Here is a 22,951-nt window from a genome sequence, read left to right as displayed (position 1 = left end):
ATTATTCTTTGTATAATTTTCTACTTTAGACTTTGATGTGAAACAAACTGAGCATTACAGTGTAACCAGAAACCATGGCCCCGAAACAACACACGCATGCAATGTCAATACAAGAATGAGAGGTATTTTCATTGCACATACTATATAAACATATCATTGAATAACAAGTACCCCGGTAGGCTATTGCTTACATATCAATTTCCAATATATAAATATTTATCTTCTTAAATAACCATGACACATGGATGCTGGTGAGCTTTGTAAGTAAACTACCATCAGGTTGACATACTTTAGAGGGGTGTAGTCATAATTAACAAACTGGTATGCCGTATTACCATGACACAGAGAGGCATTAATCATAACAGGGATCTATATTTACATCAAACGCATAACAGTGTCCTTTACACATTAAAACCCTACCATATAATTTAACAAACTAATTGGAACAAAAAATCCAGTACATACATATCATGTATTTATGACACATTTTAAACCCAACAAACCCTTTCATTCATGTTCATTCAAACAGAAAGGAGAATAATTCCTACACATGTATACTTGTCAGTTGCCTCATACATGAAAGAGGACAGCCTAATAAATATGTACAGAAAATACTACAACATTGACATACCGATATTTTGACATTTTGGCTCCGTGAACACACCACCTTCCTGATACAATCCATGCTATATGAGGACCTTGGGTATGGCTGTAAGCTCCACACACTGTTGTTCTATACTACAAGTGGTTGTGACCTAGTCCAAGTGTAAAATTACTCAGTATCTCTCCATAGCTAAGACATATATTTACATATCTGGGTTCACCAGCACATGGTCCGAATGCAGACAATGCTGCTATGCTCCATTGAACAAAACACTGAAAGTATCACATAGAGGTCATGTCACGCATCATTTGTGGTCTTTCAGGCCAATTAAAAATATAGTCTTGTTTCTCGATGCTCTTTATAAAACTGAATTGGTAAGGAGGGAGCACGTTTTGGGTTTTTTATTTTTTCTTAGTTAAAAATCTTTTTCTTAGTGTGGTCACACCCCCATTGACTCTAAGTTCAAAGTCACACAAGGCCATGGTGATGATTTTGGGGTTCCCACACTATGGACAGCATGGCTCATTCAAAAAGTTGGAATCTGGTGTTAAAAAAGTGAAATCTGAGTCTGAAACATCAACAATATCAGAAGTAAAAATACAACAATATTAGGGAAATCGGCTATTTAGAGATGGGCAATTTGAGAAACAAGACATTCATTTTAATAAGCCTATTGTAACAGAAGCACTTAAGGATGATTCATGTCGCCATGCATCATTCCTGTGGGATTAAATATATAATGTCAAGACAAATTAACGTTTAGACAGACATGCCACTAAGCTACTTGATTGATAAAACCTTTTGGAGAATCCAGATGTGAATTGGCCCCCGTATCTCATGCTTATTGTAAGACCCAGCAACAATGGGGATCTTGCGATCAGAATCAGAGACGTGGCTGATTGCATGCCATCGTTCCTCAATGACTATTTCTTAGACTTTCAGTCGGTGGTTTGCAGGGTCCAGACTTGAATATTTACAGGCAGTCAGAAAATAGCTGGAATATTGTTCACTAGGGGGTTTATATATTTACTCATTCACTCATTCCACATACTGTGGTTATTAGATTCATGTTTATTGTTTAATATTCCACTCAGCAAAACACCTTCTATAAGACAATGGCTGTAGTTATTTAGTTATAAAGAATGTATGATTAATTTTCAATTATTATCAATACATTTAACATTTGTGAAACAGTAAATATTGTTTATATTAATATAATGGTTCGAGTGAGTGGGTGAGTGAATGTTGTTTAAGGCCGCAGCCTGACCAAGACGTAAATAATGGAGTCTGGACCAGGCAGACCAGTGGTTGAAGACAGGTGCAACGATTCAGTGCATCTGCGTGTGTTGACACATGATCAGCCATGTCACATAGACTGACCACCTGACCATATAAGACGACTCTTAGGACAAGGATGAGGTACAGTTACCTATTCTGTCCCAGAATTCCCCAAAGGTTAAATTGCTTGAAATACTAACAAATAGATATATATGATTCATAACTTAATTACTTACTTGTATTTATTGGAAATATATTTCAAAATACCTGCATCTGGTGTCTGGATGTAGAGAGATTGAATAATAACACAGTAAAAGAAAAGTCAAGTGCCTTTATCATGGAAGATGTAAATCAGTTATATATATTTCATCCCATGCTATTTCTTCTTAACCTTAGATTAAAGGATCAGTCTTACAAATGTTATAGTTTGCTTGTCTCAAAAGCTTAAATTATTAATATCAGAATCCAGAATTTCTTTCTGATTGACTAGTTAGCTTAAACAAGTGAAGGAAAGAGCTAGTAAAACAACATCAGACACTAAACAACATCAGACACTAAACAACATCAGACACTAAACAACACCGATGACACCACAGGTAGAAGCACACCCTAAGGACCACAGGAACATGGAACAGGAAGTTGACTTTACAACAAGAACAGGGGATTATTGAGATGGGTTTTGTGTGTTTGTTGTCATGCTCAGCATTATTCCGACTACCGGTACATGTAAATGTATATATATAAAGAGTGAGTGAGTGAGTATAGTTTTATGCCGCTTTTAGCAATATTCCAGCAATAACACGGGACACTAGAAATGGGCTTCACACATTGTACCCATGTCGGGAATCGAACTGGGGTTTTCAGAGTGACGAGTGAACGCTTTTACCACCAGGCTACCCAACTGCCCCATAAAATGTAAGAAACAATTACCATGTGCACATTGATCCTTTGTTTACAATTGTTTTAAGGTATCAAATCCCTTGGGATAGCTGTTGATATGGTCACTTTGATGTTTAAAGATGTGTTATCATACTCACTGTTGCAGTATGGCATTTTAATTATTATGCAAAAACAATCTCTAAATTGCACCAAAAGCCTTCCACTATTACTGACTCCTCTGATCTCACTATTGGCACATTTGTTTACAAACAATAGAAAAGTTATGTGATATGCAAAATAGCTTATGGCAGTGGTGTGATGTTGGTCATGTCCCATTTGTCAGACAGCTTAAAACAACAATGTTTATGGTTGAGGTCACATCAGGTGTGTGATAAATTCACTTAAATCCGAATAGACTAGCCCTGTCGCCACAACTGTCTGACAACTGCTACAAAAGAAGACAAAATTTATACAAATCAGGGTCTATTCTTGATTTATTGTTTTATACTTTTTAAGATATTGCTCAGTTAAAGGAGTTTTACATTATATGCATGAGTGAGTGAGTGAGTGAGTGAATATGGTTTTTCGCCGCTTTTAGCAATATTCCAGCAATATCATGGCGGGGAACACCAGAAATGGGCTTCACACATTGTACCCATGTCGGGAATCGAACCCGGGTCTTTGGCGTGACGAGCGAACGCTTTAACCACTAGGCTACCCGACCGCCCCTTATATGCATGAAGTATAATACACACCATATACGTAACATATAATGACCATCAATGACCAATGAAGTGCACATTTCCTTTCAGTTAAGGTATTTTTCTCCATCTCCCAGTTTCAATAGGTAGATTATGGTTACAAGTTCTAAACTTCAGTAAGACTCGCAAAACGTTTTCCTGCAGTACGCTTAAATAATTTTGAAAACTTATGTACCGTAATCACTTTTTATGACACTAAACATTGTGCATTTTGAAGACGTATCTCTTGCACCTGTTCAACACGGTAGGTTAATCTCATTGAATTTTTACATGGACTAAATGTTTTAGATGAGTAGGATTTTTTAAACTTTGTGAAAACCAGATGTAACTAAATCCAAGTTCGTCAAAAGTTTGTTTCATAAATGTAATCCATTTTTGTTTACACTTTTCAAATAGGTCGTCATTAAATAATAATTTGTATACAAGAAAGGATAATTTAGATGATTTCCCAGAGTGTAATTTTGTGCAAACACTTATTATTCTCATTTTAGCCATGTTTTATAGATGGAGTCTTCCAAGTTCCTCATGTACCATGAAATTTGGAGTACATTTTCTTTAAGATAAAAGATATTTTAGAAAATGCAAATAGACAACTTCTAGAGTTCAGATGTTTTCAAATCCCCATACTTTGTATCCGTAGAGAAGAACTGGTACAACTATACTGTCAAAAAGCCGCAGTTGACATTTAAGTGATACATTTAACTTTGATGACCCCGGTTGTATTCTAAGCACCATATCACAAACTTCAATTCAGTGACAACAAACATATTTACAGTTTAACCAAGCCCTTTAAAACTTCAAAGAGTTTGACAAGTCTGGGTCATATCATCATGAGTAATGGGGTGTGTGGCAATTAAATAATATTCCACTGTCTGACAACTGGGTGTCTGAAAACTGAGAGTCTGACAAATGGGTGTAACCCGTGATAATTACTCATCTCTGCACCCGAGTGTGTCGGTCTCTAGAACTGAAACACATCCATGTGCAACTGCATTGCATGAATAGTTGGTTGGTTGGTTGGTTGGTTTGTTGTTTAACGCCGCACTCAGAAATATTCCAACTACCCATATATGACGGCGGTTTGCAAATAATCGAGTCTGGACCAGACAATCCAGTGATTAATATCATGAGCATCGATCCACGCAATTGGGATCGATGACATCCATCAACCAAGTTAGTGAACCTGACCACCCGATCCCGTAAGTCGCCTTTTACGACAAGCATAGTCAGCTTTTATGGCAAGCACGGGTTGCTGAAGACATATTCTACCCCGGATCTTCACGGGTCACATTGCATGAATAGATTGATCAGTTGAAAGGTCACAACCAGAACACTGTTGGACAGACCAGTGTACAGCATGATACAGAGGCCTGTAACAAATAGTAATTGTCATTCCACTGACCTTACAGTTTCATAGACATCAACCATTCATAACTTTAATTGCCTCATTCACATTGGTTACCATGGTTACACTGCTGAAACTAAAAGTGTAGATACACGTATTTTCACAAAAGAAAATAATCCAGATAAAAAAAATTTGATCACATGAGGTTCCTTTTTATTCAATGAAGGTATTTCCATTTAATAAGTTGATTAATAAATTTCATTTCTCAAAAACCTTGGGTTTGTGGTAGAAATGGGTTTTTTTTTTGTTAAATTGCAAAATAATAGGGTTTTTTACAGTGTTCACAAACTTGAATCAGAATCTAAACTGTAAAAGCACTGTCAGGTAAAAACTGAGTGAATGTTGTGGGACATTCTAGTTAGATTTGAATATACCTGTGAAATCACACTGGATAAGTGTGTCTGGACCAGGCAAACGATTGACTGAAAACATGAGATGTGATCCATGCCATTGGGGACAATCACCAACCTGACCACCCAAGGCTCTTTAGTCGGCAATTATGACAAACATGGCATTCTTGGTATCTGGTCTCTTCCCCAGGGCATCTTCTCCTATCATTATCATAGCATTACCAACATACCGTCAGGCATGTTATGTACAAATGTCAGCATTACAGTCAAGTATGTTTATAATGAACACACATTTATGACCAACTGACACACATACCAAACTGTCCCAGCCATTTGCTGTGTATTTTATCAAAGAACATTGAGGGACATAATCATGCTAATGAACAAAATAACAACATCGTGAACTCAACTTGTGGTCCAGTATGTATCCTACACAACAATGTTCCTGTTTATAACGAACTGATAACCTATGAGCTATCCATGTGTGACACCAATCAGTCTATCAAAACATGCCGGCCATGTGTGACTGTGCAAAGCAACAATAAACAATTGAAGGCAAGTGACTAACTGGATTAAGTACTGATACATTGTCCTCCATTTACTTCCTCAATTGACGATAGTAAAACAGTCATTAGGCTATAACTTTTTAAGTGGATATATATATATATATATATATATATATATATATATATATATATATATATATATATATATATATATATATATATATATATATATATATATATATATATATATATATATATATATAAAATGTGGTCACGTGACTTTATCCAAGATGCCTGACAGTTGAAATGCTTATAATGAACTACAGTTATAACTAACTAAAATCAGAGGTCCCTTTGAGATTGTGAAAACCATACTTTGCTGTACATGCTTGTGTGTTGTGAGATAGAAACATCTGGAACGTGAGGTGCTGTCTTGTATTCATTCCTTTGTTTCCTACATCATTCTCAGTGTCATGTCAGTCTGGCAATGAGTGCATACTCTCACCAACATGATCTATTATAGATCACATTGACACAGTTTCCTAGTGTCCAGGTATAAAACGTAAATCAAGATTGGATCAATGTGAGCATTGTGAACAGAGAGTAAAGGGGGGAAAGAATTTTGTTTCAACATATAAGAACAAAATCCACTTATCCCACTAAATATAAAATACCCCCGAACTGAAGAAAAAACAGACTTTCAAGAAAATCAAAATTTTGAATATATTTTAGCTCCCCCCACAATCAATTTGTTAGGAATCCATGAAAAAATCGGTTTATCCCTCTTATAATATAATAGCTGTGGACATCACTGATGGGATTTAAACACTGTCAGGGCTAAATCTGACAATTCATGTCTAACACTGTCTTACTGATAGAAAACATAATGATATAACCCTACTGAAGCTGTAGGACACACTTGGCCCATCAGAGACCATATGCACGTACATGGTTTCATTATTCAGATTTATTCCACAAAATGCACTGTGATATAATCATCAAATATTAAAGTCATATCTGTTAGCGTAGCTTTCATAACGGTCCAGAATGAGCCAAGCCCATGTAGTATGTCAGCATTGTAAACAAAACTCTACTTTGTGGTCAATACCACTTGGTATTCCTCTACAACCAGGAACAGAGTAATACCCCTTTTATACTTGATCTTTGTCCCATAATTATTGTCCCATATCTCCATTGACTGTTTATTAGTCAATTATTACTCAGACGGAACTATTTTCTCTGTGTATTATATTGTGTTGCCAAACAAACTGTGTCATAGGTCAACCATCAGCATATTACCTGTAGTACTATCTTGTAAGAGAAAAGAGAATGCTTTCGAAAGTTTCTACAAACAGCATATAGACTAGCAGTCTGAGTTGCCAGATGGGTCAATTGAGCCTCTGCATATTGCATTATATGTATCTATTTATATATGTATATATACCGTATTCGACGTAATAAGCGCCCAGGGCGCTCTCAAAATTAGAAATAGGAGGCTGAACAGAGTTGAAAGATAAATTTCGTAGTTAATGCTGACAGCCTGAACTGTTTATATACGACAGATATATTTTTCCAGAATTTTTATTGCCCATAATTAAGGGTGCATATAACACACGAGTGCGTATTGTACACGAATAAATAAGTCTTGTGTACATTAATCAATCGGAAGGACTGCTAATTGGGATTGTTCACTTGCCAATATATTAGCAAATATCGCCGTGGGCACTTATTAGAGCGGGGCGTTTATTACGTCGAATAAGGTATATATAATATACAGTAAACTAAGGTTATGATGAACAGCCTTATAAAGAGCTGACAGATGTAACATGCATATACTACGGTTATGATGAACACTCTTATAAAGAACTGACAGATATAACAAGCATATGGTATGATCCCAACCATTTGTTATACATGAATGTATGCTGTACATATGCTTATAATGAACTATGATTATAACAAACTAAACTAAGTGTATGAACATCATCTGTATCTATCATCCCATATTTCCCCAATGCCCTTTATAACGCATGTTGACACTAATGGTGAAATGAGGCAAAGTGGTGTTTAACGACATGTGTGTATGTGTGTGACTGCTTGTACTTGTCCGGACTAATGCCAGTTTTCTAATGATACCCACATGAACACCCACACAGACACCGTATACCGACACTGAGCCAGCCTCTACTTGCTTTATCCTCTTAATGTCGAGTGGTGACAACAAGTACCATCTTTTAATGTATTTTGGTGTGACAATGTCAGGAGATCGAGCCACTGACCTCCCGCTCTCCACACAGACACTTTTTCCACTCCACCATGGAGGTGGGGGACAATATGGTGTGATTTTGGGGACGGAACTGTCTAACTTGAGCTAAGGAGCAATTGGAAACAAGTAAGCTTTGTTTGTTTGTTGTTTAATGTCACACTCAGCAATATTACAGCTTTATATGACACATGTCTGTAAATGAACTAGTCTGAACCAGACAATCCAGTGATTGATATTATGAACATCGTTCCATGCAATTGGGTTTCGATGACATGTATCCACCACGGCAATGAACCTGACCACCAAATCCTGTTAGTCGCCTCTAACGACAAGCATAGGTTGCTGAAGACCTATTCTCACCCGGATCTTCACAGGTCAACAAGTATGCTTATCCACCTTACGAAATGTTATTCTTGTTATCTAAAATCAGAAATAAACGTCCATTATGTGTGGGTGTTATAATGCAGTCAGTATTTGAGAATAATAAAAATACTTCCTCTGCATACTTTTTTATGGGTTACTTAAAAACAAATCTATATAGCGTCACCACTTCACTAACATTTGGCAAAAGGGGGAAAGACTATTTAGTTTCATCTGACAACACTATAGCAACAATATTTTCAAAATGAATTCTTTCTCCTACTGTCCGTGATTATTTCATCTTAATTTTTTTTTAAATACTTAAGGCAATAGGGGAAGCCACATAAACTGAAGATTAAAGTACTGGTAATACATATGACATACAGGACCAAAGAGACAGACTATGCAACATGAATATATAAATTCAACAAAGGACAGCATGCATATAAAGTTGTAAACCAGATTATCATCGAGAACACTTAGAAACAATCCATCACATTTCCAGTATTGTTTCAGGAAGTGAAGCATATACAATGAAGGACAAGCAGTTTCGGTTTCATATCTACAGACAACAATTTACAACTCCATACCAAAATATCAGAATACTCAAGAAGACAGCATTACACAGAACCAATTGAGAGCTATTTAAGCCAAACAAAACTAAGAAATTATGTTTGCATCAATTTGAAAATATTCAAGAAAAATTATATCATCATGATAATGTATGTCAAATACATTATTCATATATACTCATATATGCCATACATAAAATCCATACATTCAAAGCTTCAAACAATCCATACTGACAGTTATGATGGGAACAAGTATTTTGATTTACATCTTACACAAGAACAGTGGTTTTGATAGCATTGATATGTAATATTTGAACTTCACACCAAAAATCATACTTGCATAAAACATGTAACCATGGGTGTCTTTTTAATAATAAACAAGGGTTCAATTTAAATATTCTGATTTACAACAGCAAGTTAATGTGAAATGCCATTACTAGTATGTAGGAAGTAAGCTGTAATGACAGATGCCTGGTATAAGAGAAGCTAGTCTAAGGGAGGTAACCTGTACATGCAAAGTACTCACCTTTACTACTCCATCCTCTTGAGGACCATCAGCAATATAAGACTTAAATGTCTGCAATCCCAAATGCCATTCACATACATATTACTACCTATGCATTCTTGGGTAAATACATGGTCAACCATATAAATATATATGTTAGACAAGTCACTAAACCTATGTACATTGTTGGATTTATTACACTTCCTTACATATTATGGCTACTCGTGTATCAGATACAGAAACACACGTCATGAATGCAGAATTGAGATGGGTGTGCATTGAGGATGGAGTTATATTATAACTATAACAATCAGATCTGTGGGGTAAATTTAACGTGAAATATATAAATGTTAGCATGACAAAATATTTTCATAAAAGCTTTTGAAGTTCAGTGGATATTGGTTTTGAAGAATTTTTAGAACATATTTATGAATTTGTAAAGACAAAAATGAAATATTCAAAACCATTACTTAACTATTTACCATGTTTACAGATATGGTTTCTCTTGCAATTTAAACTAGATTATGGTGGCTATATAACAAAGAATATCAATAGATTACAGTTTGTATAATTGTTATCTGTAGGAAACTTTTCTAATCTAAAACCACAATTAATAAGGTTTCAACATAACTTGAATGGCATGTATTAAAGGGGCACTGATCTAACACAATTCCCCGGGACTGGTTGTTGCCTTTGTTATTGTTTTTTCCCAGTGAGTACCCGGATGTATAGCAGAAATCTAGACTAGTTCGCGACCTCTGCTGCGCCATTCGTAAGCGCATTAGTCACTTTTATAATGACCTGTGAAAACAACGTCTATCGCTCATTGAAGAATTTCCCAACCAAGACGTAGAGAAACAAGAACGAATCGGTTCAAATGAAGGAAAACAAAATGCAAATATCATAATTACAACCTACCAAATTTATGTGTATAAATTTTAGGCAGCTTCCTTGTTCGAGGAATGTATCCGTGAATATCCACACAAAGGAACAATATCCCATTCGTCTGCAGCTGTACAAAGAAACTTATTCGATGTCACGTGTCTCAGTAACAATCAAATATTTTAAAAGATATATATCGTTTTGGGATATTATAACCCGTGTTCGTTTCTCAACTGATCACTTGGATTGTTTCAGGTGTTTTACATAGGTGTCAAATCTCAATGGTCGGCTGAGAAAGCCCACGTGACAACTATTTTCATAACGTCCACGGTTCCTAAAAAATCCATTGAGTGATAGATAACAATGATCAATCAACGTATTATCAGTTAACCCTTTGAACAAAGTATGTTGTTTTTACATCGGCACTTCACGCCATGATATGAGTGTATTCCCTTTGTTTTAGTAAACCTAGACATGTAAACACTCACTCTTGACATATCCACTGTGCAAGATAACTGTGATTAATCAATCAACGTATTTTCTGTTAATCCTTTGATGACTAGGAACGATCCGTTGATTTACACAAAAAAGTAAATCAACTGATCATTTACCTCTTGCTGGGCTGCCACGTGCATATTACATAACACACATTTCACCTCACTTCAAACCTGGATTTAGATTGAATAATTACCCCAGACACAAAAAATGCCAAATGGGAACCTTTGTCAGGTAATCTAAGTGGTGCTACCACTAATTGTACCTGTAATAAATTCATTAACTGAGCATCAAGTGAATGACGACAATACACAAGTGTAGGGTTATACAAGAAAACGTGGATGACAACAAGGGAGTAGTAATCGTATTATCGACGCAAGCCGAAATCCGAAAAAGCTTTCACTGCATGGATACTTTTTTTTAGTATTAAACTATAACCATCTGGGGTATTTCCAAATGACGACATCCGATGAGCTCCGCTGTTCTTTTTGTCTGTTTGTTTAGGCTGAAGAAATTAATTAACATGCGCCCTTTGTCGAAATCTTAATAGATCACAGTTATCCAATCAGTGTTTATGCAAAAATGCGTAAAACAAATATTGCCTCCAGCCTCCAAGTTTATTTAGCTGTCCTTGCAGACGGTAGCCCAGTCTCTGGTCACGCTCAGTTGTGTTGCGTATCATCCGGGTACTGGCGGGGGAAAAAACAATAACAAAGACAACAACCAGTCCGGGGAATTGCGTTAGATCAGTGCCCCTTTAATGCTTGATTTTATTACACAGGTTAAACTTCCTGACTTTTGGTTTAGTGTTGATAGGGGTATTTCAATAACTCCATTACAATACTCGCATCCGTTACATAACAACTGTAATTAATGGGATGTCGTTTTCATATGTATTACAATATGAACAATGCCGTTGGTCAGTGTTTTTTATGATTCACCTACTGGAAACCGTCACACCAACAAAAGACGAAGTGGGCGTGTCCAGTTGACCTAAGATCATGTGTCAATGAAATGTGAAAGCTTGGCGTATTGATTTAAGTAGCCACCTTCAGCAGCCATTAATTAATATTTGTTAATTATCAAATTATATCAAAAGGACAAAAGCTCGTGTCACAGTAAAGTTTATTTCTGAAATGATTGGAATGTCACTCGCGTCGTATGATATGAATTCATACCAAGTCACACCACTGCATGCGTCGTAACTATCAATTATTCTGAAGAACTCATACTCACAGCCTTGCCCTTTTCTTTCATTTCCACCTCATACCGGTTGATGTAAGACTTAAACCGTCCAGACATTGTATATCAATATTCAGTCAACTATTTTCCCTGCTTCATTTCATTTTGTTGGATATGCTACAACTTCCGCTTTCAATATAAGGGAGGCTACTCCCGTGTTTTTAAATAACAGTGACGTACCACAGATGATATTAATGTTAACACTACACGTCAGAATCGGCAGTTCTTATCTACACTGTTCAAGATAAGTGAGCCAATAAAATCTATACGATGCGCATGTGAAATAATTATTTAATGCTCCCTATAACATTTTTGACAATATGCAGAAATAACTAAACACTCACTATAATGACACTCGCCTACAACATTATTAACCGCTTGACATTACTCCTATTCGGGGTATACACACTTTTGGACACGCGTCTCCCAAAAGAAGTTTGACACACCAACTCATATAATAATATTTACATGTTTTACTTTTCCTCGTTATTTATTTACAATTGTGTGTACATGACAGTTACTTTAGAAAACCTTGGTAACAAATCAACCAAAGAGGGTTTCGACTTGGTTTTAGCTGTGAAGTACCATCTTTTAACGTCTTTCGGTTTGACATCCGGGGATTGAACCACCAATATTGATACACATTTAATTTTCCAGAGTACCATATATATTTATCTCTCATCAGTGACTTTTCTATAATGAGAGCATGAGTGAATTTACTCTATTCCAGACGGGTGAGGTGAATTAGAGAATCTCACCCTCGTGTCTTTTGATATCAAATATATCAACACTCGTTGATAAAAGATGAAAAATTCCGAGGCTTGCCGAGGATTTTTGCCACTTTTATCAACGAGTGTTGATATATTTGATATCAAAAGACACGAGGGTGAGATTTTATTTATCATCCAACATCATTCTTTCAACTTTTTCAATTTGTAGACAGTAAGTAGCAGTGTCTTCAGTGTAAAAAGTACTGCAAACAGCTTCAGTAGCAGAGCCATTAGTGATGTCATTTGATTGTGAAGTCATGTAACAGTGACGTCACAATGGTCTGCAAAGCATTGTGATGTAATTTCATTGCAGCGATATCTACAGTGTAGATATCGCTTGATCTCATCCAAGCGATATCTCCTGTGGGAGCCAGTTTTGGATGATAAATGGGGTTTAACGTCGCGTCCAAGATTATTGCACATGCATGCAGGTGTGTTTGTGGCTGCTTGTACTAGCCCGGATTTATGCCGATTTTATAGTGCTAGCCCACTGAGATACCATGCATGATGCCCCAGTTTAACATGAATACCCCACCAATATACCATAATATACTGACTCCGAGCCGGCCAGTCTTTGTTGTAGCCTCTTAATGCCGAGCGCCAGCCTGGGAAACAACAAGTACAATATTTTAACGTCTTTTGGTGTGGCGTGGACGGGGATTTGTTGAACACGGACCTTCCGCTCTCCGGGCGGACGCTCTACCTCTAGACCACGGAGGCGGTCCCTTGAAAACTAAGGGGCACGTTTCAACACAATATGGATGAGCGATACACACCTGTTTGATGTTGATGGTGAAGTTGTTTTGTTTGTTGTTTAACGGCACACCCAGCAATATTACAGCTATATGGTGGAGGTCTTTAAATATTCTAGACCAGGCATACCAGTAAGTGACATCATGAGCACCGGTCAACGCAATTGGGATACGGGGACATGCATTAACGAAGTCAGCGAGTCTGACAACCTGATCCCGTTAGTCGCCTCTTACAAGCATAGTAGCCTGTTACAGTAAGCATGGGTTGCTGAGGCTCTTCACGGGATGATGATGGCGAGGTTTCATGCAGCGAAGCTCTCATTTACATGACTATAAATAAGGCAAAGTTTTCTGCAGACTTACATTATTTATCAGTGCGCCAATCGTCTTGAATTCGGCACCTTTGATTTCTTTAGCTGCCATTTTGGATTTAATAACCTCTCACAAGGAAAGTTTGCATTTAGAATTGTAAGGCTATATCTTCTTCCTCAGTGACTAATCGATAGCCACGCGAGAGCACACACGCGAGAGCACACTGCCCCAGGAAGATCTGATGAAAATAGTAAATCATATGGTGCATTTGAGTCATTCAAGTTTAAATTTTACAGTTACCTTGTCCCCTTATTTCCTCATCAAGAGACAAACAGGTTTACCTGTTAACTGTATGGTTATAACATCAGGCCAAATAAGCTGATAACGATATGTGTATAATTAAGTTATGTATATTATTATGCAGTTGGTGTTGTTTTGAAAAACATGAGGCAGGATGTCCAGTGATCGGTCCTTTAGCAGACAAACAAGGGATTTGAATGACGTATCAAATAGCGTGGGCTGGCCCGAATCGTGTGGTCATCCATATCCTCTTCAATATACTTCCCTATAATACATCTCCATAGGCTGTGCATATTTGTTAATGTGGCTATATTGATACAAGGGTGTTTCTTTGTTGACGGGATTTTATCACTTCCGGCATTTAAGTTGTCGAAACTTCCGATTGTTCTCCGTAATTTTGTTTAGTCATTCGAGGATATACCCGGCCATATCCCGCTGTCTTCTCTCACAGTATAAATTACAGGAATTTTAAGTTCAAATGAGCCCGCTGTCTGTAAAGACATTATTCTCATTTCAATGAAATGGGACCCGTTCCATCGGAATGTGTGAGAAAGGATAACAGTATGAATAACTGAAATCATCTGACTGTTCATCGTGTAGATAATCAAGAGTTTGTGCCTGATATAGATATTCAAATTACGCCAAGGGGCATTGTTGAAGTCTAGTAGACTGGTCGCTCTTCACGCCATTACAATGTGAGTGTGAAGTCCCTCGCCGTGGTATGGCGGGGGAATTGCTGAAAATGACCTTACAGCGTATATTTTCTTACTTACTTACTTAAACATTATACAAAGACAAAACAAAAATTAAGAATAATTCGAGGAAGTACTGAGTTACTCAATGTCTGTCTGTCTGTCTGTCTGTCTCTATCCAAATATTAAAAGACAAAACACTGATATAACAAAAAAATATTTTTGATATAAAAATTCAACAAGTTCAAGCAGGACGTGCTTGACAGTGATTCTTTCATCAAAAGGGATACAGATCGGAGGATCCTCATCTTTCTACAAATATACATGCGTAAAACGAAAATTCCCAATTCGACATCGTCTAATATATACCTCTTCAGGTCTGGACTGGCAACCCAAGTAGGTGTAACAAATAGTTGGTAGAATGTCATGTATTAAAAGGGAACTATGGGAACCTGGGGAAGGGAGTCTGGTGGCTCAGGGGCCCAATAGTGTTCCTCTGACCAACACACCACTTAAACCCAACTTTGCTTTGTGGTAGAATGGGCACCTGTTCAATAAACGGCTGGTCATGCTAAGCCCTGTGCAAGAAATACTGGCACTTTTGTAATTGTAATAAACTATATTTTGTTGGTCTTGGTCAAATTACTGTTATTATCATTTTTATATTGGCCTAGACTCCTGTGGCTAACAGACCAGTTTGGTGATATCCACCGCCGAATTTTGTGTCGTGGGCCGAAGCAACCAGGCATATTATTTAGTGAATATTATATAATCTGCCAGAAAGAAGCGCAAAAGTAGTCAAATCGTAAATACCTGACAGAGTGGCGCTGACAACCATACAAAATTAATACCAAAAACGAATCGGTCATTTCTGCATGGATTGGGGTCGATTTGTGTGGTAGGAATGAGGTACTACAAAACACAACCCCGTGAGCCCCTGCGCCGAAACACACCAGTATGACATACAGGTGCAACATCACTTGTTGAGCTATGAAAACGTTGGGATTTCAATTTGCAATGTATCACAATCTTACAGCAAGTGAACAGCGAAGACATGCCGCGACTGGCGGAAGCCCAACGCAACAACGCCATCGGCCGACTGCAAACCGGAGAATATCTTCAGCTGTAGCCAGTTTTTTTTCCACAAGCACCATTACAAGACTGTGGAACCGTTACCAGACACACGGACAACACGTAACCGTCCCAGATCCGATCGACCATGTATCACAGTTTTATACGACTACGTCACCGGGACCACCACGGCCTCATCTACAACTACGGCAATACCAGGATAGCGGCCCAGTCATTGAGAAACCGGTAACGCGCTGGAGGTATTCGCACTGGACGACCAGTTCGAGATGTCATTTTGAGAGATCTACATCGTCGGCTGCGACGTCAGTGGGAACGTTTATGCACGCAATTGCATACCGGAAGTGGACAGCTTTGTCGGTGGTAGTTTGACGATGTGGGCAGCCATCTCCTGCTCTACTAGAACAGACTTGACGCAAATCGTGGGGAATTCAAGGGCACAACGGTACACGAATGAGATTCTTCGGCCACACGTCCTTCCCATTATGCAACACCTCACGTCATTTTCCAATAAGACAACGCTCGATCTCACACGGCAAGACTGACAGCAGCCTTTTTCAGAAATCACAACATCCAGGTCCTGCCATGGCCCTCCAGGTATCCAGATTTAAACGCAATCAAACATTGGCTGGATTTACATGCACTGGATCAACGACTGCGAGCACGTCAGCAACAAGCACTGAACCTCCAACAGTTGGCACAAGCACTGCAGGCAGCGTAGGTGAACATTCCCCTGGCCACATTTCGGGATTTGATGGCTTCCATGGGCGACGATGTCAGTCAGGTTTGAACTATAATGGTTGCCCTACAAGATATTGAGAACAGATGCCTTTACCTTGACAATCTACTGTTTCATATGTGCCATATGGTACCTGGATCAATGACAATGATGTGTGCCAATTGTGAATAATAAGATTACCATCTATTGATTATTTATAAGATATATATATAATATACTTCTAAAATCACCTTTGCGTTTCCCTTTTTGTAGATTATAGCTATTGGTGTCACACTCGCTGGAGTATACCATCCCTTTGTCCCTGGTGATTGCATCTTGGATACCCTGTGCAATTGAATACTGTCTTTATTGACACTTAGTGGTTGGTAGGGGCCAGGGATGCCGAATAATTTTCATTCCCCATGGCGAAAAAAAATGTCTGGTTGAACTCGAAACGAGAGAGACGTCCAAGAAATTGACAACACAATTGAAAATGTTTCTCAAAACATAGATTCATTGGCTTGATTCCTGATGGTCGAAGCTTCTGACCATCAACCGATTAAACTGATTTGCAAAACATAAAGCTATTGTGGGCATTAGTGCTGAAGTTAAAAATGTTACGCGTCTGCGCAGTGGCTCCCTTCTTGTGGAAAATGCACGGAGATCCTCTGTATGAATTATCAGTCACTCATTTTGCCAATGTTGAGGTTGCTGTTTCTGTGCACAGGACAACGAACTCTTGTCAGGGCATTGTTCGGGGCAACGCTCATTGCCTGTACGAAATGTCTGAACAGGATATTGCACTTAAGTCAATGTGTCACGTCAGGGAAACATTTCACACACAAAAATGGTGGGATAAAAAACCCGAACACAAATCAGTTTACTTTCGCCTGCTTGTCTATCCCTTTCTATAAATGCTGGATATTTGAACATCGGACTGGAGGTGTTTATCCTAATCCACTCCGATGTTATGCATGTCAACACTTTGGTCATGGCTCAAAATCCTGTCCGAACTCCGTGGCTTGTCATCGTTGTACTAGTCCGGACTAATGCCGATTTTAAGTGCTAGAGCACTGAGATACTATGCCGCAGTTTAACATGAATACCCCACTCAGACACAGTATACTGACTCCGGGCCGAACAGCCCTTGTTTAGCCCCTTAATGCCGATCGAGAGGCAAGGTAACAACAAGTACCATCTTTTAACGTCTTTTGGTATGACGCGTCCTAGGATGTCCTTCCGCTCTCCGGGGAGAATCTCTACTAGTCCCTACTACTAGGTCCAACCGCTGATAAATCAAATATTGTTCACATGTCGAAGAAGGAAAGAATATTTAAGAGACAAAAAAAAAAACAGGGCCACCTCTCCTTTGGAGGTACCTGTACACAACCGATTAGATCCTCTGGAGATGGAGGTAACTCCATCTTCACTGGACAGTAGAAGGAGTCATCCTCACGTTCACGTGAGAGATCATGGATTGAGCGGACTCAATTGTCATATTTGATACACTTGAATTTCAGAGGACGAAGAAATCTATTTAGATTCAATTATTGGTAAAAAGACTTTAAATCAGTAGTTATAGGGACCGACCATTATATACTCTTTGGGGGTGGTCGAAAAAAATTTGTTTCCGATAATTCTGAAAAAATGTAATTGAAAAAAACAAATTCCTACCAGCGTATGATTGCGTTTTTAATCCTCCCTATGAAGAACTGTTTTAAATCAAACCAGTGCTGATTACACCTTTGTGGGTCAAAATATAACCTCATTTGCCGATGCTGCAGCCAGAGACCATATGATAAATCTATCAAAAGCTGCTTTGGGTAAAACAGTCAGCCACCTTTCAATTCCCTGTTGTGCTTTTAAACAATGCATTAAGGAATATGTTCGAAGTTTGGTGCAGAAACATTGTAACATCCAAGTACGTACGAATAAACTTCATAAAGTTTTACCAAAATTAGGTTATACCTACTTGTGTTGTCATTTTAGACAAGATGAAGTCATTCTCAGACGATGTCGCATTCATCAAGCACGTTTCACACACGAATGTGTGTTGAAGGGTGAAGGTTCTCTATTCTGTGTCCCTTGTGACGAAAAGTTCAGTGGCAAGCATTTACTGCTGGAGTGTGCGGACGTTTCTATCACGAGGGGTAGTTATTATTAACTATCAGTGGCACGTGAGTCCATCTATTAAGGAGTTTAATATCAACTAATGTTTTATGGAGATGGTTGCTTGTTCTTTGATCTTTTGAATATATTCTCTTCTAGCACTGGCAACCAAACTGATGGCGCGAATCCAGCTGGGGAATCAGTCATGCAGGAAGAAGAATCCTGCTTTGCTGCAGCATCAGCCATTGTCTTACCGATGATTCCAACGTGGCAGTGCAGCCAATCTTATTAAAATCAGACCTTAGTTCTCGCTGCCGCTAAACAAAGATAGTGAGAACTAAGATCTGATTTTAATGAGACTGCAGTGCAGCCAACAAAAGACGATGTCATTGAGGCCAATAGCAAGATCATTACATAGTTCAACAATTTAAAGTAAAGTGGATTTCTAATAGCCCGAAGCCACGAGTCAGAAAATAGACTTTTTACGTGTATATGTTTATTAGTATATTTAAGAATTGTTAAAACTGCAGAAATGGCAGGTTTGAGTCTTATTCCGAAGAAGTGATATTCCATGATAGAGATCCTCACAAAGTGGATAAAACACAGTCATACGCATGATTAGATTGATTTGAAAATAAGGATGTGATTAGTTGTAAAGTTTTAGTCGGCGTATTTGATCGACTATCTACAGGAGATGTTTGGAAGGCACCAAGGCAAAGTGTGACGTCTTGGTAGTGGATATCATCAAGGATCAAGTTACTTTTAGGAGCTCAACCATAAACTATGGAGCCATAATCCATTTTGGAACATGTCTTTTCATTTAAAAGGAGTTTCAACAAGTCGATGACATGTAGGCATTTATTCTTTAAATATGTAATATGTGGTGCAAGAGTTAAATGATGGCTAACATTAATGTCCAAATGCTTGGTGTCCTTTACAGCTTCAATAGGAATGACATCTAAAACTTGTTCTATGTCTTTGTGAGGCTTTACTTTCTACATAAATGTATACAATTAGTTTTAGAAAATCTAAAACCATTTTCTAATGACCATTTGTTGGTTATATTTAGACAGAAAGATGATGAAATCATCCATAATTTGTTTTCCCTTATAGTATGAATGTATGTACTCATGTAGGGTGATGCCATGTGGGGTGGTCGTATTAAGAATGTATCATATTTTGCGGGCACCCATCACCTCATGTTATGTAAGATTTTAACATTAACATCATGAAATTAACCCCACCGACCCCTAATAAAAACCCAGAACTTAAATAATGTTAATATTTAGATTTTGTTTATTTAAAAAGCAAACATCAGCCACCATCAAACATGAATGTATACATTCTTTGTCCGTCAGGATAGTTAGTCTATAGTCACGGTCTTCTCGGCAGCCACGGTTCGTGTAGTTTCATTGGTGGATGGGCCCCCTTTACACATGCAGTCACCCATGCACATGCGCGTGCCATTATTACACGTTAATAGGACACCGTGTTAATAACGATATTTATTACATTTAGTGGGAACAATCAAAATGAACGTGACCATTAATACAATATAGACAGAAAACATTTGACGTGTCAGGTGTTCACGCAGGCAATGAACTATCACTGTTCCGATATCACTATACAATGTAGATATAGATTATACATGTACAACCGAAGGCATAATGAAAGTCCACCTGTTTGCAATCTATACATCTATTGAATAGGTTTGTCTATATATATTTTCAATTGTACTGTGAAATGTAAACTGTCAACATAACATTACACTGGATCTAATAAATACTTACTTTTTCGGAGAGTGATAATTCACGGCAGAATATATTGCTCATATCAAATTGGAAAACACAAACGTTCAAACAAACAATTATAGTGAACTGTAATATGACCATTGGACTATTTGTCAAAGACTCGCGTAATGCAATATTTATTCCTAACATATACTTGCGATACAGAAACACAGAATAACAATCTCCACTTTTATGTTGCTGAATTTCGTAAATATTTAATTTCTGATTGACATAATATACAAGTACTTAAATATGTTTTGGGGCTTGACAATCTCCACTTACCTCCCCTCCAGTTGATGTATACACACATAAATGGAACCAAGTATTTATGGATATACAGCAAATGTCGCGTATGGTATATGGTGGGCGATGGCGATATACCTATTTATACCTATATATATTGAGTCTTGGAGCTTCCATATCAATAATTAGGTATCATACAGGTCTAATTGGCGGTCTTTACTCGTTTAAACGTTTATGACGCCGTGGCGAATGACCCGGAATAAAATATGTCTGCAGTATCTCATTGCTCGTTAGGGCGATTTCCCATTTGTCAGACAACCCATATGTCAGACACCCCATGCCAGACACCCCATATGCCAGAAACCCAATGCCAGACACCCCAGATGCCAGACACCCCATGTCAGACACCCCATATGTAAGACACCCCATATGTCAGACATCCCATATGCCAGACACCCCATATGCCAGACACCCCATATGTCAGACACCCCATATGTCAGACATCCCATATGTCAGACACCCCATATGTCAGACATCCCATATGCCAGACACCCCATATGCCAGACACCACATATGTCAGACATCACATATGCCAGACATCCCATATGCCAGACACCCCATGTCAGACACCTCATATGCCAGACACCCCATATGTCAGACACATCATATGTCAGACACATCATATGTCAGACATCCCATATGTCAGACACCCCATATGTCAGACACATCATATGTCAGACACATCATATGTCAGACACATCATATGTCAGACACCCCATATGCCAGACACCCCATATGCCAGACACCACATATGTCAGACACCACATATGTCAGACACCCCATGCGCTAGACACATCACATGTCAGACACACCATATGTCAGACACATCATAGGCCAGACACCCCATATGTCAGACACATCATAGGCCAGACACCACATATGTCAGACACCACATATGTCAGACACCCCATGCGCCAGACACATCACATGTCAGACACCCCATTTGTCAGACACCCCATGCGCCAGACACATCATATGTCAGACCTCCCATATGTCAGACACCCCATATGTCAGACACCCCATATGTCAGACACATCATATGTCAGACACCCCATATGTCAGACACATCACATGTCAGACACCACATATGTCAGACACCCCATGCGCCAGACACATCATATGTCAGACACCCCATATGTAAGACACATCATATGCTAGACACCACATATGCCAGACACCACATATGTCAGACATCCCATATGTCAGACACATCATATGTCAGACACCCCATATGTCAGACACATCATAGGCCAGACACCACATATGTCAGACACCACATATGTCAGACACCCCATGCGCCAGACACATCACATGTCAGACACCCCATTTGTCAGACACCCCATGCGCCAGACACATCATATGTCAGACCTCCCATATGTCAGACACCCCACATGTCAGACACCCCATATGTCAGACACATCATATGTCAGACACCCCATATGTCAGACACATCACATGTCAGACACCACATATGTCAGACACCCCATGCGCCAGACACATCATATGTCAGACACCCCATATGTAAGACACATCATATGCTAGACACCACATATGCCAGACACCACATATGCCAGACACCCCATATGCCAGACACCACGTATGTCAGACACCACATATGCCAGACACCCCATATGCCAGACACTACATATGTTAGACACCCCATATGCCAGACACCCCATATGCCAGACACATCATATGTCAGACACCCCATATGCCAGACACCCCATATGCCAGACACTACATATGTTAGACACCCCATATGCCAGACACCCCATATGCCAGACACTACATATGTTAGACACCCCATATGCCAGACACCCCATATGCCAGACACATCATATGTCAGACACCCCATATGCCAGACACCCCATATGCCAGACACCACATATGTTAGACACCCCATATGTCAGACACCCCATATGCCAGAAACCTCATATGTCAGACATCCCATATGCCAGACATCCCATATGTCAGACACCACATATGTCAGACATCCCATATGCCAGACACC

At 38.7% G+C, this 22,951-nt stretch overlaps 1 protein-coding gene across 3 annotated transcripts in view; it reads right to left on the bottom strand.

Annotated features, from left to right (window-relative positions):
• Nucleotides 1–12,223, bottom strand: part of LOC139479145 (myotubularin-related protein 10-B-like) — a 45,335-nt gene extending 33,112 nt beyond the window's left edge. Inside the window, exons 1-2 of one of the 3 annotated variants that reach the window (XM_071261930.1) lie at nt 12,100–12,223; nt 9,508–9,558 (exon numbers count right to left, since the gene is read on the bottom strand). In XM_071261930.1, coding sequence (XP_071118031.1) covers nt 9,508–9,558; nt 12,100–12,165 — 117 coding nt within the window. In that variant the 5' untranslated portion in view covers nt 12,166–12,223. Of the gene's footprint in view, nt 1–631; nt 751–9,507; nt 9,559–12,099 lie in introns of those variants that run through there. The other 2 variants (XM_071261936.1, XM_071261944.1) reach the window with 2 other exon arrangements.
• Nucleotides 12,224–22,951: the final 10,728 nt, after the last annotated feature.

This window comes from Haliotis cracherodii, unplaced genomic scaffold (genome assembly GCF_022045235.1).
Source record: "Haliotis cracherodii isolate W230 unplaced genomic scaffold, xgHalCrac1.p SCAF_1, whole genome shotgun sequence".
In the NCBI taxonomy this organism is placed as follows: Eukaryota; Metazoa; Mollusca; class Gastropoda; order Lepetellida; family Haliotidae; genus Haliotis; species Haliotis cracherodii.
The sequence above is the reverse complement of the archived record's forward strand: the minus strand, read 5'-3'. Positions and strand labels throughout refer to the sequence as shown.